The 15,299-nt window shown below is 34.7% G+C and overlaps 2 protein-coding genes and 1 pseudogene across 2 annotated transcripts in view; all 3 read left to right on the forward strand.

Moving 5' to 3' along the window:
• Nucleotides 1-15,299, forward strand: part of LOC129241643 (heparan sulfate 2-O-sulfotransferase pipe-like) — an 86,430-nt gene that overhangs the window by 66,712 nt on the left and 4,419 nt on the right. The window lies entirely within an intron of this gene.
• LOC129240437 (heparan sulfate 2-O-sulfotransferase pipe-like) lies at nucleotides 474-6,217 on the forward strand. The gene is made up of 4 exons (XM_054876223.1): nucleotides 474-482; nucleotides 4,099-4,658; nucleotides 4,744-4,898; nucleotides 6,027-6,217. Exons 1-4 carry the CDS (start codon nucleotides 474-476, stop codon nucleotides 6,215-6,217), a joined length of 915 nt encoding a protein of 304 aa, XP_054732198.1.
• On the forward strand, nucleotides 8,251-10,901 carry LOC129240438 (heparan sulfate 2-O-sulfotransferase pipe-like; annotated as a pseudogene).

The following is a 15,299-nucleotide window of genomic DNA, read 5'->3' on the forward strand; positions in this document are numbered from 1 at the left end:
GCGCGATAACCGGTTACGCGATTTTGGCCGAGTTTAACAAAGCGCGCCAGTCGTTTCTTTCTCATGCTAACCGGCGCCAGTTGGACACACCAATTAAAGCCCAGTTCTTCTCTACCTGATCTTTCCAACGCAGAGGAGGCCTTCCTCTTCCTCTGCTATCACCAGCTGGTACCGGTTAATATTATTAATAATAATATTTTTTAATAATTTAATTTCGGCAAGCATGAAACGATGTGCCTCTTATTGAATATTCTAATAGTTGGATGGCAGTAATAGAATTTTTAAAATCCTTAAAAAAACTTGGCTTGCAGTACCGTCTTATAAGTTGGCGTTAAAGTCAAATATGACAAATAAAATTTGCACTAGGTGAAATATTTACCGGCACAAAATTAAAAAAAAAAATAGGATTTGAATGAAATAATCAAATTTTAAAAAGGGAAAATAACGAAGGCGAAAACCTTAGCAGATAACATATGGTAAAAGTGAGTAACAAACTCAAATTTGTAAAACAACAAACAAATTAACATAGACAACTTTTAACTTGTATAGCTTAGAAAACAACTTTTTTACGTTTTGTAAAATATCATAACTTACAGATATGCGAATTCAATTATATCCTTCTTCTGACTTGGGAGTTGGGAACTTATTGTCCACCCTTAAAAACCACTTATTCTTTGATTTTGTAATTTTCTTGCCAAAAATATAGAATTACAATAAAAAAATGTCAACCTTGCACTAATTTTAATATATTATTAAGCTTCTTCATTTTTATTTTTCACTCTCATTTGAATATAAAATCCTGCAAAATATCTATATCTCGGCATTACCGTAAAAATGAAATGTTTTTGACAGTTGTTTTGGGCTGCCCCCCATCCCGTCAAACAACTGTTCATTAGCCCAGCGATTGACAGTGCTGTTAAATATTCAAACGATTTTCTGGGTGCGTCTATCACATAAAATGATAGACTGTTGCGTGTAGTCATCTAAAGTGTGGGGTTCGCCTAAGACTAAATTCGTCCAGTAATGTGTATTTATGCCCGGTTTTTTTTCAAATTTTCAAAACAGCTGTTAAACTCTATTTCTAAAACGACCTCCAGTTCATATAAAAATTGATAACGAATCCCTTCCCAGAGTGGTATTTTCAGTAAGTTGAAAAGCTAAAAGACGAACGGGTTTAATTAGGTGAAGACGATGGATGTGCAACTGTATTGCCCAAACTTCTGGACAACTTTTATCAAAAAAAAAAAACAAATTTAATTTGTTTTTGAAAAAAAGGGAAGTATGAATTAGAAAGTCAGTTTTCAATTAAGTTAGTTTAGATTGATATAGCTATTCAAAATTTTGGCTGCACGGTATACTTGCTTTTTGTGATATCACATCGATCCAGACACTCTTTAAACTAGTATGCTGTGTAAATGAATCTGGGCAACTGCCATATCTTCAATTCTACTGAAATTGTTGTCATCTCCTACTTAGTGCAAGGCAGTCATACAGCAAGTGCTTGCTAGTTTCCTTCTCTTTTTCATCGTTGCAGCTATTGCCAAAAACATTGTGAGGACTCCTAGTTCCGCCGTGGTCCTCATAAGATTGCCGTCTGTAAGTGGCCCTATGGTGCGACACTAAAATTGTATCATCCGGGTTGAATTCAGTGTGCGAAGAATTTTACCAAACCAAATACCGTACTACGATGATTTGAAAAAAGCTGTCAAAGTGTTATTCAAATAAATTTGAGAGATTTGGAAATTGAAATGGATTATTTCAATTAAAATTGATTAATATACGGCGACCGCCGTAGCCGAATGGGTTGGTGCGTGACTACCATTCGGAATTCACAGAGAGAACCTTGGTTCGAGTCTTGGTGAAACACCAAAATTAAGAAAAACATTTTTCTAATAGCGGTCGCCCCTCGGCAGGCAATGGCAAACCTCCGAGTGCATTTCTGCCATGAAAAAGCTCCTAATAAAAAATATTTGCCGTTCGAAGTCGGCTTGACTGTAGATCTCTCCATTCGTGGAACAACATCAAGACGCACACCACAAATAGGAGGAGGAGCTCGGCCAAACACCCAAAAAGGGTGTACGCGCCAATTATATATGTATATATATATATATATATATATATATGTATAATATAAAAGGTTATTTAGGAGAAAATTCATCGCTAAATTAAAATAAGAAAAATTCCGCTTTGCTCAGATATTAACATTTTTTTATTATATTAACAAATATTAAGGCATTATTTACTTTTACTGCGTATTTATGTGCGTATTTATTGTTTATTGGTCTTTTTTTGTATAGCTAGCAAACTTTCTGTCATATTTATAATTTAATCCAAAAGCTTTGGAAGCCGATCATATACAAGTAGGTGGTATGCAGTGACAATTTTGACTTTTTCATCGTAATTGTATGTCACTTGTGACACTAAATTTTTGACAGTCCCTTACAAAAAGTGAAGAAAGTGGAAAAAATTAAGTCCTGTTTGGTAAAAATAGTAGCAAAATGTATTTTTTACTGGAAATCATCTGAGAACGGCTTAAAAAATAAATTCGAACTAATATTTGAATGCAAATAATTGTACAATAGAAGTTATTACCGGAAATTGCCGAGTCTGATATTAAAAAAATATGTTTCACTTAATGCAAGATTATATTTTGTGATTTAATTTTTAAATTTAAAACCGATCGCGAAGTAGCGAACTTGCGCCAATATGAAGTTATTTTGCTATTATACCTAAACAAAATAGGGTTATCATGAATTAGATTCATCATATGCACATTTAATTCACTAAAAACAAACTTTGAACACACAATATTTACGCCTTATTGCACTACGTTTTACCCACGTAAGGTTGGAGTTTTGATCTCCAACACACGATTATTCTTACTTTACTAACTACTTATACATTCCTACTTACCTGCTTTGGAAAATGGTTCTTGTCGTCGGCGCTGGCGTTCACAAGCTCTAGTTACGTAATAAGCTTTGCCCCGCATGCCGAATAGTTGTGCTGTTAAAACTTGTGAATACTACCTCAAATTTTTTAGAAATACTCAGAAAACTGGTACTGCGCTTTGCTAAGCCTCCTCTGGACACTTCATCCAGTGGGATCAGTGGAAACAAGTTCCGTCAATTCCGACTTTCTTGTAATGAGACCTGCATTGTTACCGACCGCGTCGACACTATCCAATTATACTCCCTGTTGTAACTTCTGGGAAAAAATGAAGCTCTTTGCAAAGCATGAATTTCTTTCAGAAGAAATAAAGTTCACTTAATGTATAGATCTACGATTGCCTCAATTACTCCATCAGGTCCAGATTTTAGTGGCATGTCAGGATGTATGCCATGTCACACTAGCCCTGGACATATCGATACAAACTCTTGAGCGAGTTGTTGCTCGTAAGCAGACCATTTTTAACATGAAATGTTTTCTCTGCAAATTTTACTTTTCCTCCACTTTTACTCAAAATTTCTAGAGCTAGCAACCCAGTGACTTGCTAAGAGAGCCAATTTGACCAGAGGGAACGAGAAAACTGCTTAGTGACAAACCTTTTATTATTGAATCAAGCATAAATAAATAAAAATATATATAAATTTTCTCCGCTAGTATAAAATTCTAGAAAAAGTGAAGGAAAGTTTACGATTTGGCATTACGAATTTTTGAGTTCAGAGCTACTATGGTTTATTGCGTTCTTTACAATCTTTATTATAATAGCGCTTTCAAAGAAACATGACAGGTCATAATTAGGTGCAAATGAGTTAACATTATGCCATTTGCATAATGTAGTGTTGGCATTGCATTTGCTTAATTATGAACTGTCTTATTGCCCAAATATCAACATGGTCTTAATGGGATACATTAAAAATTCTACGTTTACAAAATATTTAACATCGGATTGGGATACTAGCGATTTTTTCTTTTTCTTCTTCTTCTTTTCTTATTTATATCTACTTCCATTTTCACTATTTTTTTTACTATCAAAGTACATCTGTATGCAGACTTTTTGCGTCGTTAACATAACTGCATATAAAGATATATGGTTATATGAAATCGTGTCACTGCCCAATCCGGGTTCACACAATTTTTACATTTTTATTTTCTTAGTTAAAAAACTTAAATGCATATCGCTTGAATAATACACGAAAAGCCGAGATTGATGTTATCTTCTTCAATCGTTGTGCAAAAGTTGGCAGTGAAGCGCTTCTTGAGCTTTTCAATAAATTAGAGGACTTCAACAACCTGAAAATGGAGCGAGAAGGCTTAAAACGGGGTACAAAACGTCAATTCCCGAGATGGGAACAACGTGGTTTAGCTACAAACATATCTGAGTTTGTTGATGGTTCGGTATACATTGAGCATGTAAATTGGATTGATTTTGAAGAATTTGATTTACCAAAACCGATTTACATAAATCTGGTGCGTGATCCAGTGGAACGGGTCATAAGTTGGTATTTCTACGTACGAGGCGCTTATAAGAACGCAATAGAATATCGCAAAGTTCCCGATAAACCAATAATGAAAGCCGAGTGGTATAAAAAAGATTTTAACAATTGCGTACGTAGTGGTGATCCTGAGTGTCAATATATACCGTATACAGTTCAAGATTATACAGGAAATTTCAAGAGGCAATCCATATTCTTCTGTGGTCACAGCGATGATTGTTTGTGAGTAAAAAAAAAAATTATATAACTTATAAGTAAGAGTGAATTTGCTTTAGCCTTATAATTAACCTGTTTCTAACCTCCGTAGACCCTTCAACTCACCAGCTGCCATTCAAATGGCAAAAGAACATGTTGAACGTGATTATGCAGTGGTTGGCTCTTGGGAAGATACAAATATAACGCTTACCGTTTTTGAGAAGTACATACCACGTTTCTTCAATGGCGCAAAAGTTCTTTTTGATAGTATGTATGCAGTTCTATTTTTTTGTACATATGTATACATGCGAAAACATTTTTTTATCCTGATGCTACCTCTTTATTTTTCCTTCACATAAGTGCAAAAAATGGTACGCTTTGCTTTATTTAAAGTACTCTTTGCCTTTATAAAATAAAAGTAATTTAAATACTATAGTGAAATATTCACAAAATTTAAAAATTATAAAAATGATTAATAACTGCTTTATCTTACTCTAGTTGCAATTATCGATCTGTAAACATTTAATATTAAATTTACAGAAAATTGCATTTTGGAAACTCAATATACGGGAACTCAATGGTAATTTTGAAAGCGTTGACGGTTAAAAATTAGGTATCTAATTAGGCATCTAATTTTTTGGCCATAGAACAGATTTAGGGGGTACCATTAAGAAAAAAATGTGTCTTGTTGATTATCTTAATATAGGAACATGGCCACTATATTTTGATCAGTTTTGACTACTTTCCTTTTTTTGTTTTTTTTTTTTAATTTTCAAAAATTTTTTGAAAAAAGTATAGTTCATTCTCCAACTAATATCAGATAAATAAAAGTTTCAAACTTTGTACAAGATTTATAAAAAATCGACAAATGTTCATCAATACGAATATTTCAATGCACAACTTCTTTTTATATGGAGAAAATGCGTAACACGGTCAGGAAAAGAATGATAAAAAATCAATGCAATTTTCGAGGCACCTCATTATATAAAAATTCATTGAGCTATAAAACTACGTACTCAAGTTTCTTCTGAAAATTTCGATTCAGATGCTTCAAGTTTTGAAAAAAAAATTATTGAATTTGTCTTTTAATTTGTACAAAGTTTGAAACTTTGACTTATATGATTTTTGTAGAAATATGCACTACTTATACATATGTTTTTATAAAAAAAAAATGATTAAAATTAAATGAAAAATATGGTAAATTGTCAAAACATGTCAATAAGTTCCTGTGCCATAGTTATTTATCGCAGTGTATATACATATAGTACGTATATAAACATCTTGATAACGGACTGATCAGGCAAATAAAATAAGTAATCGGGGCCATGATCAGTTTATTATAAGACAATGCTTTTTTAGTATACGTACATTTATACTAATTATAATAATTTGCAGTCCACAATTCCCAAATAACAAACCGGAATAAGAATAAGAGGAAGCCAAAAATTGATGCGGATGTCAAGGAAATGATACGAAAAAATTTCACTCACGAGTATGATTTTTACTACTTTTGCAAGCAACGCCTCTACAAGCAATATCTCGCTGTGAGTCTGAAAGATTTGCCGGTCAGTAATGAATTAAATTAGTTGAAATTAGAACATTTTTCAATAAAAATAAAGAGAAAATTTGTTTCAAATAAACAACAGAAAACGTATTTGTTTTAATATAATATTTTTAATTGAAAATGAATTTTGAAGCAAGACAAGCCGGATAAGATAAAGGGGTTTGGGTGTAGGGAGAAAGACGCTTTGGTTTAAATAGTGCCACTGTTTTCTTAACGAACCTTCTGATCCGAAATAAGAAAAAATTGAGTAAAATAAAAAAATTTTCGTTAAATAAAAAATCTCATAAAATTCTGTTAGTTTTGCGTATGCCAATTAATTATTTATTTAATAGTAGTAGTGCAGGTTTTTACATGCAGAATGGCACATGCAAAATGCTTTCCCTTACGAGGAGTGGATGCCATGTTATTTTTAACATACTTTCGAATTATACCTTCCGTTCATAGAAATAGTGTACATTTAATATTTTTACTTTTTGAATAGCACAAATTTTTACCTCGTGGGTTCACACTTATGTTGTACACAACCATCACAATATTGGTGTTATCTCAAAAACGTCTGAAGAAACAACAGCTGAAAATTTTCACACTTATCTTTCAATTTAAACAAGGAAGCCCTGATCTTGCAGATATGTATAGCTATGGGCAATAGGACTGCACCTCCAATCACTACTGGTAAGACGAAGAGCACCGGCACCTTACAACAGAGAAATAAGCTACCTAAGGAGTCTAGAAATAATGAAACAATGACTGAAATAATGAAGAGTAGAAATAAATGATTTTGAAGACTTGGCCCATACGAAATGGTGGAACCGGCAGAGATGTAATGAAAGTGCGTTCTTTATTAGAATAGACAAACAGAGTAGGAGTTTTTAATTTTGAAATTTATGGCCAAATATTCAAGTTAAATTTTTATCAGCTCTAGCTTATTTTTATTAGTGAAATAAGAGCTGTGTACGGTGTGAGTAAAAAAGTCATATTACAAAATCTGGACAAACCCGAGTGGTGCTATCGCAACCATTTTTAGGCTAATATGGTACAGGTAAGGAGTTGAATGTGACATTACTTGAATCACATTCTAATCACTTCTATTCTATTGTACACTTACTCTAGTAGTATTCAATTTGTAAATGAATATGCAAAAACGTACTCTCTTTTAAAAATGAAGCACGAAATACCAGCTATAATAAATATTCTCTTACACACGTTCACATATTTTTTTCGGCTGAAAGGCATCAAGCTTGGTTTCTTGGCAGGTTAAAATTCCACTTTTCTCTCATTTCGGCGTATGATAAGGTATTTAAGCCTTAAGGATATGAACGTACATACTTTATATAACATTAGCCTCCTATTCTACAAAACCTGAAGTTTCTCTACGGACACGAATACGAATGCAAATACGATTATGAATATGAATACGAATGAAATGAAAAAAGGGGATGCTCGCACTTGGAGCTTCAGATAGAGCCGGTTGAGTTTCTCCTGGTCAAAGACGAATACGAATGCAAATACGAATATGACTACAAATATCAGTACATCTTTCACATCAAAGCATCCTAAGTGCTAAAGACACTCACACCTGACGCGACATTTTCTTGATTATTAATTCTGGCCGGTTTTGTTTAGTTTCCCTTTGATATGCACTTTTTATTGCCTTTTAAAATATTCACATGTTTTTATATATTATACAAACTTTTATGCAAACATTTATAAAGTTGTGCAATCGTAAAACTAAATATCAGTTCGAACATAGTCTATGCGTCTATGCGTCTAAATCATCAATCAAAAGCACACACAAACTTTTATTCCTATTGTCTTACAGTGAAGGCTAAATGCGGCCAACAGTACAGAAGTTTAGGATATTTTTTGTTTGCTTTATTTATGTGTTTATTGTTTGACATATTTAAATTACCATATTGTTGCTTTGTGTCTGCATTCTAAAGTCAGAATTTATATGTTGTGTTGTGTATGAATATATGTACACATGCATGGTAATAATGGTACGCTTGCTTAATTACTAGTATGCCTATGAAGTAATATATCTTTTTATACGTACAAAAATCTGCTGGACGACATTAGCTGAAATCTTTGAGTACTTCGTCTTTGAACAACACACGTAATGCAGATATCGATATACTATTTTTCAATCGGTGTGCAAAAGTGGGCAGCGAATCTATGATTGAATTATTGGAAATATTGAACACAACAAATCAATTTAATTTCGATCACCTCGGTGTAGCAAAACCGTTTAAGCGTATTTTGGAACCAAGAGAACAAAGAAGAGTCGCCGACTATATTTTTCGTTTGGGTGCATATTCTGTTTACGTGGAACACATCGGTTGGATTGACTTCCATGACTATGGATTACCGAAACCCATCTACGTAAATTTAGTACGAGATCCAGTAGAGCGTGTGATCAGTTGGTTTTTCTATATAAGAAATTCCTATAAGAATGCCGTCATGTTTCAAAAATCCCCAAACTTAGAGCTACGACCGGTTTCATGGTATATAAAGGACTTCAACGAATGTGTACTTAGTGGCGATCCTGAATGCCAATTTGTTCCGTATAGTTTTATGGACCCTATTCCAAATTTCAAACGTCAGTCGTTGTTCTTCTGTGGACATAGTACGGATTGCCTGTGAGTACTGAAAAAAGAAAATAAAATAAAAAATATAGTAAGTACGCGGTAATGACAGACTGTGATGATGTGTTATTTTTTATAAGCGTATTTGTTGATTTTTTCAACGCTCTTGAACTCGTATTTTAATTCTGAAGTGGCCTCTGAAGACTGATGTTATTGATCGTTTCCATTCATCGACTAATGCGAGGGTTGTCTTTTATATTTTGCCCCCAATGAAAACAGTAAAATAATAATAAAACGAGTGTATTGTTTTTCAAAATATTTTACTTCAAAATCCATATACTTCTGCATTCGCTTAAACCAATTTCCAAAGCACTTTTGCCACTCAGAAGTGGATACCACCAAAATGAGATATTTAAATGCTTCAACAGCTTCTTTAGGCGTTAAAAAATGTTGAACGCGCATTTTAGTTTAGATGTTCGAGAACAAAAAGAAATCATTAGATGCCAAATCAGGGCTTTAAGATCGAAGATCAATTAATTCGATCTTTTGAGTGCTCAAACATTTTTTTGTGTGAACTGATACGTGAGAGCTCGGCGGTTGGTTTTCGTTGATTCTCCGGAAAACTCCTGGCAAACCTGGTTGTGCACCACTCAGAATTGACTGTTTTTAGTTTCTCTAGTTTTTTCTCCATTGTTATCGTCGAATAGGTTGGTGCGTGACTATCATTTGGAAGTGCACAGGGTCGAATCTCTGTGCATGGAACACCAAATAACAGAAAAAGTTTTTGAAGTGAAACTTCTTAGACGTCGATGGACGAGCGAGAATGGAGAGTAAAATTTTAAGGCCATGCAACGTTTTGGGCATTTTCGTTCCGCGAGAGAGAAAAAGATATAACGTAGAGGAAAAGGAGAGAGAGAGCTTGCCTCTCGGCAGGCAATGGCAAACTTCCGAATGTATTTCTGTCATGAAAAAGATCCTCTTTAAAAATATCTGCCATTTGGAGTCGGTTAAAACTGAACAACATCAAGGCGCACACCACAAATAGGAGGAAGAGCTCGGCCAAATACCCAAAAAGTCGAGGCCTTCCAATTATATGGTATCCAGCGGGAACAAATCTTTTGAACAACTAAATGTTCATGCAATATTGAATGTATGTATGTTGGGTACACTAATGCCCAAGTATGCCTCTACCTCGCGATGTGTCACATGACGATCTTACGTTACCGAATGACGCACAGAATCGGGCACAACAGCCATTTTTCGCCGAAATTCGAAGTATGTTGAACTATTCAACTAACTTCATAACCTACGTCGAAAATCATAATAAACCATTGTTCGAAAATTTTTACGAGTTAATTCGTTCATTCGGGCGAGATGAATTTCTCAACTCACTGAAAAAAGAACAAATAAAGTTCGTAAGTGAAAACGTGATATGTAAGTTTAAAGCTTAAAAATGCAAAACTTTTTGATAAAAATAACGAATTACAACTCACCACACGTAGTACCTCAAAGGTGCAAAATATAAAAGACAACTCTGGTATATGTTCGAAGTGGAATATGGAAATATTTAAATTTTTGCCCGATCTATCGGGCGCACGATCGCAAATTACCGAGTTCCTACTGTATATCTATTTATTATTTGAAATCAGTTATATAGTAAACATTTTGTGCATCCATATGTACATCCGTATATGGGTATATGGTGCACGTAAATTATTCTGCAGCCCTTTCGATTCCCCATATGCTGTACAGTTGGCTAAGCAGCATGTGGAAAAAGAATTTGCTGTGGTGGGCACTTGGGAAGAAACAAATATCACATTGACGGTTTTGGAAAATTATATACCACGATATTTTCGTGGAGCAGCTCGCGAGTATTATAGTAAGTTTAAGCGTTCCTATATAAAATTCTATATATTTTGTATCGTATATTTTTTTGCGTTTCTAGAGCATAAGACCGAAATTTCAAATCGAAATCGAAACAATCGGAAGCCACATGTGGCAGAAGAAGTGAAGGAAATGATTCGCAGAAATTTTACGAATGAATATGATTTTTATTACTTCTGCAAACAGCGGCTCTATAAGCAATACATAGCTCTTAATCCAAAGGAGTTTCCAAATAATTAAATGAGAATTTTTATTATTAGGTTAGTGGTTATAGATAAATGAAGTTATACTTAACTAAGTTAAACCAAATGAAATTAAATGCAATAAAGTAAAATAAATTACATTAATTAAATGAAACAAAATGAAAGAAATTAAAAAAAAAATAGTATTGTAAATGGTGTAGAATTTATTTAACAGTGCAGAAAATATTAATTGCAAATGTGGAAAAATTAGTTTAAGGCGCCTTCGATTCGCTAACCACTAGCATATTCCCCGAGCATGAGCAACTCGGTGCCTTATCCCTTCCCCGTCGACCTCTCTACCAATAGTAACAAGCTGTCATAACAAAAGTTGCCGTATCTGAACACAGTCTAATGAAACTACTGTGAAAAACGAGATGGTAGCATTGAAAATAGTGAGCTGTACCAATTCGTTAGGGGCGAATCTTAATCAATAACTTTGTTTTTACCTTCAATGTTGCATTTTCGTCAAGCGAGCAGAGCCCAAACATCGCGAGCAGAGATATGGCTAATCGAAGGTGCCATCAGGATATAGCGAGCTTTGTATAAATTACTGCTTAAATAGAGTTGATTGAAGTCTGTTGACTCTTGAAACGAAAAGTGGACTCTACCTACGAAAAGCGATATATGTATATGGAAGTTTCCTTATACCGCGTCCATGCTTGTTATATTAGCTCCATGCAATCTTCTGCGAATAGTTTGAGTTGAAGGAGCCTCGTGATCTACGCTTTGCAATTGCGCACGAATTTTCGGAGATGACAATAATGTATTATATTTGAGTTTGAAATTGCTTTAATTCTTTCCACAACTCATTTCGTTGCTACTCGTGGTCTGGCTGGTCCGCTAATCGCTGTTTTTATAAATCTGTATTACAATTTTACGTTCCACTACGGTTAATTGCTGAAATTTTACTAGATGGGAATCTAAAGAGGTAAAAATGTAGTGGTTGTGAATGTTTTTTAGTGACCATTTAAACTTACCAATGGCTAAAACTTCAAACAATTTTTGTCTTGTTCATAATAAATTTTGTATCTCAATTGTTTGTTACAACCAAATTTATAGAAGAAGACGCACCAGTAATATAATATTTTCCGTTGGGAAACTTATGTAACGCCTGAAATTCGACTGATACCAATGCACGCGAAATACTTTAACAGAAAATAAATTCCATCACAACAATCGATGCAGGCAAATGGAATAGCGGTTTTTGCGAAGAAAACGCATGGCACTCCAAGTATGCAACATTTAAAAAAATATAATCTATTAACATTACCCTTACGCAGTGCAAACTTACTTATGTGAGTACCTGAGGTTGCTCGAATTTATACCCGCGTGAAGTTAAGTGTAAGAAATGATGCTGGTGAGTAGTAAAAAACCTAATCAAGTAATGTATATGAGTAAACTTTTTCTAATAATGCATTCAAATACCGCTTTTATTTACAGATTTTGCACTATCTGTATTATTTTGCAATCATCTATTAATCGTTGTGTCGATGAGAACCAGTCGAAATAATTTCCAATGTGTACAAATTATTTTCAGAGTATTCATAATAATTATATAATATTATAGATTTCTATTGTGTTATATAGCTACATATGTGTGTGTATGTGCATACACGTACAGTGGAGAGCAGAGCTAAATGTTTGCCTCATTCATGCACTTTTGTTTGCTGTAGTCATTTTTTAAAATAATGCTAGTAAATTTTCCGCTTAAATATTTCATTTGTTTATTATTTAACGTATTAATTTAAGTTTTCGAAGTATTTGGAAATAAAAAAGATTTTATTTAATTTACTATAAATTTAGTCAACCTTGCACGTGCTCAAATTCATGAGCAACGCTTTTTTGGTCTTTGGTCTATTTGACTTAAGGCATATCAAGGAATAGCACAACGCTTGGAAATTTGTCCTCAAACTGTACCGAATGTTCTGAAACGACGGAATAAAAAAGATCCAAAGGTTAGAAAAAGGCGACCCAACCTATTTTTGAACAGAGATGCGCCTGCAATGAAGCGATTGTCATTAAGTAACTAAAACACCAAAAGAAGCCGCACAAAATATTAAAAAGCCCGCCAGTGATTGAACAGCACGCATAGTGCTGAAAAAACACAGGTTGGAGGCCGCCATCAAGCCACAAAAGCCAGCATTATCTGACAAAAACGTGAGTGCTGGAGTGCTGACGACTGATGGGATTATTAATAATCGTTTTCAGTGGGATTGGAAGCAATATTACTGCCACCGACTGCATAAAAAGCTGCAAAAGCTTCAAGTAAAAAAAAAACCTTATGGTGTGGGGCTGCTTTACGCTGTGTCATATTGGTCTATTGGTACGAATATTCGGCATACTGAAAAAATAAAACTATTTCAATATCTTACAGACCAATTTTCCGGATTTTAGTGACCTAAGCGCATGGCTAAATACAATTTTTTATAGTTTTTCTAATATCTTTTTTCATTTTTAAATATTTGTTAAACTTAATTAACACCTGCTAATTCTTAATAAGTGAAGCATTTAACCTGAAAATTTGATAGCATATTTTGAAAACATTTAACCAATTCTGTTCGCCATTGTATAAAAGTATTTACAGTCTGTGTCAGAAAAAAGGAACCGCGATTATTCATGAAATATAAAAGATATATATTTCAACTTTTTTTTTGCATAAAAGTATTTAAAGGGTGTTTTTTTAGAGGTTAGGTTTTCAAGTTGGCACTACTTTTTTCGTAGATGGTCTTTTTGACAGCTGTCACTTGATTTATGCTCAGTTTGGTTTGCCATTTCATAATAAATAGACTTACACCTGAACAACGTTTGCAAATCGTGCAAATTTATTACGAAAATAATGGTTCGGTTTGCGCGACGCATCGAAGAAAATTTTGTTCAGCGATGAAGCTCACTTTTGGTTGAATGGGTATGTCAATAAACAAAATTGTCGCATTTGGAGTGAACATAATCCACAAGCCATTGCTGAGACGCCGTTACATCCTCAAAAAGTCACTGTTTGGTGTGCTCTATGGGCAGAGGGAATCATTGGTCCATATTTCTTTAAAAATGAAGCCGGCCATAATGTTACAGTCAATGGAGAGCGCTATAGAGCCATGATTAATGACTTTTCCGTGCCTGAATTAGACGATGTTGATGTGGACGACCTTTGGTTCCAACAAGACGGCGCTACATGCCATACAGCCAACGCAACAATCGATTTATTGAAGGAAACTTTTGGTGAGCGCATTATCTCGCGCCGTGGACCTGTGGCGTGGCCTCCAAGATCGTACGATATAACACCGCTGGACTATTTCTGTGGGGCTATGTGAAGTCGCTTGTCTACGCAGATAAGCCCGAGACGATTGACGTCTTGGAAGAGAATATTCGGCGTGTTATTGCTGACATACGGCCCCAATTGCTGCAAAAAGTGGTCGAAAATTGGGCCTCTCGGCTAGAATTTATTCAAGCCAGCCGCGGCGGCCAATTGCCCGAAATCATTTTTAAAACATAATGGCAGACCCTTATCTTTATAATAAAGCTAAATTCTCGGCCATAACATTAAATTATATACGTTTTATTTCATCTTGAAAACCTAACCTCTAAAAAAAACACCCTTTACAAAACTACAAGTCGCCATTACTCAATAAGCCGTGTAGTCTTCATCGTTGTCGAGTATAGCCATCTTTAGGCATCTTTTTCATGCTTTGAACCAGCTTTTCTGCGTAGCTCGTCGACAAACAGGACTAGATTTTGCAAACCTGACGCACGAGTTGCTTTAAATCGTTTACTATATATTCGAAAGGATACGTTTTCATAATTCCCCACACATTTACAATAGGGCTGGCCTCTGGGGATGGGAAGGTCAGTCCATTACTTGACGCCATTTTCTTGTTTTTTCTCAATGTGTTTTTCTGAGAGTAGTGGTTTTGACGATGTGGGACGGTAGGACATATTCGCCTCCTTCAGTTGTCGTTCGATGATGTTGATACATACATCTATTTACTTTTTAGCAAAAGGTAATCGTGCTTGGCGTAGTCACAAAGAAGGGTCCCGCTTAAAAAGTTGGACGATCACTTTATCCTGCTTTTTGCGGTCACTCTCTTTAAGCCGCGTTTGGAAAAGTGATCAACTTTTTTGTACACCTTATACTGCTGATTCCACATCACAACAAACTTTTTTGATTTTTAAACTACTTTTGAGGCAGCGGCGTAAGATAATTTCGGCTCTTTCGAATGCGTGCATAAAAATACCGCCTCAAAACGCTTCGCGCACTTCTCACTCATTTTTGTTTGGTTGCGTTTACGGGAAAGTTTCGAATCACGCTAACCTGAGTTATCACTGGCGTCGTAGCCCTTGAGTGGGATTATTATGCAACAATAAGCAGAACGACATATATCTTGAAGTTACAAGAAAAAAA

This window comes from Anastrepha obliqua, chromosome 3 (genome assembly GCF_027943255.1).
Source record: "Anastrepha obliqua isolate idAnaObli1 chromosome 3, idAnaObli1_1.0, whole genome shotgun sequence".
Taxonomy (NCBI): Eukaryota; Metazoa; Arthropoda; class Insecta; order Diptera; family Tephritidae; genus Anastrepha; species Anastrepha obliqua.

Excerpts from the sequence above, each read along its gene's own strand:
- LOC129240437 (XM_054876223.1), top strand. Across the intron at positions 4,659-4,743 it reads GGTCACAGCGATGATTGTTT|ACCCTTCAACTCACCAGCTG; the intron begins GTGAGTAAAAAA and ends TAACCTCCGTAG. Across the intron at positions 4,899-6,026 it reads CGCAAAAGTTCTTTTTGATA|TCCACAATTCCCAAATAACA; the intron begins GTATGTATGCAG and ends AATAATTTGCAG.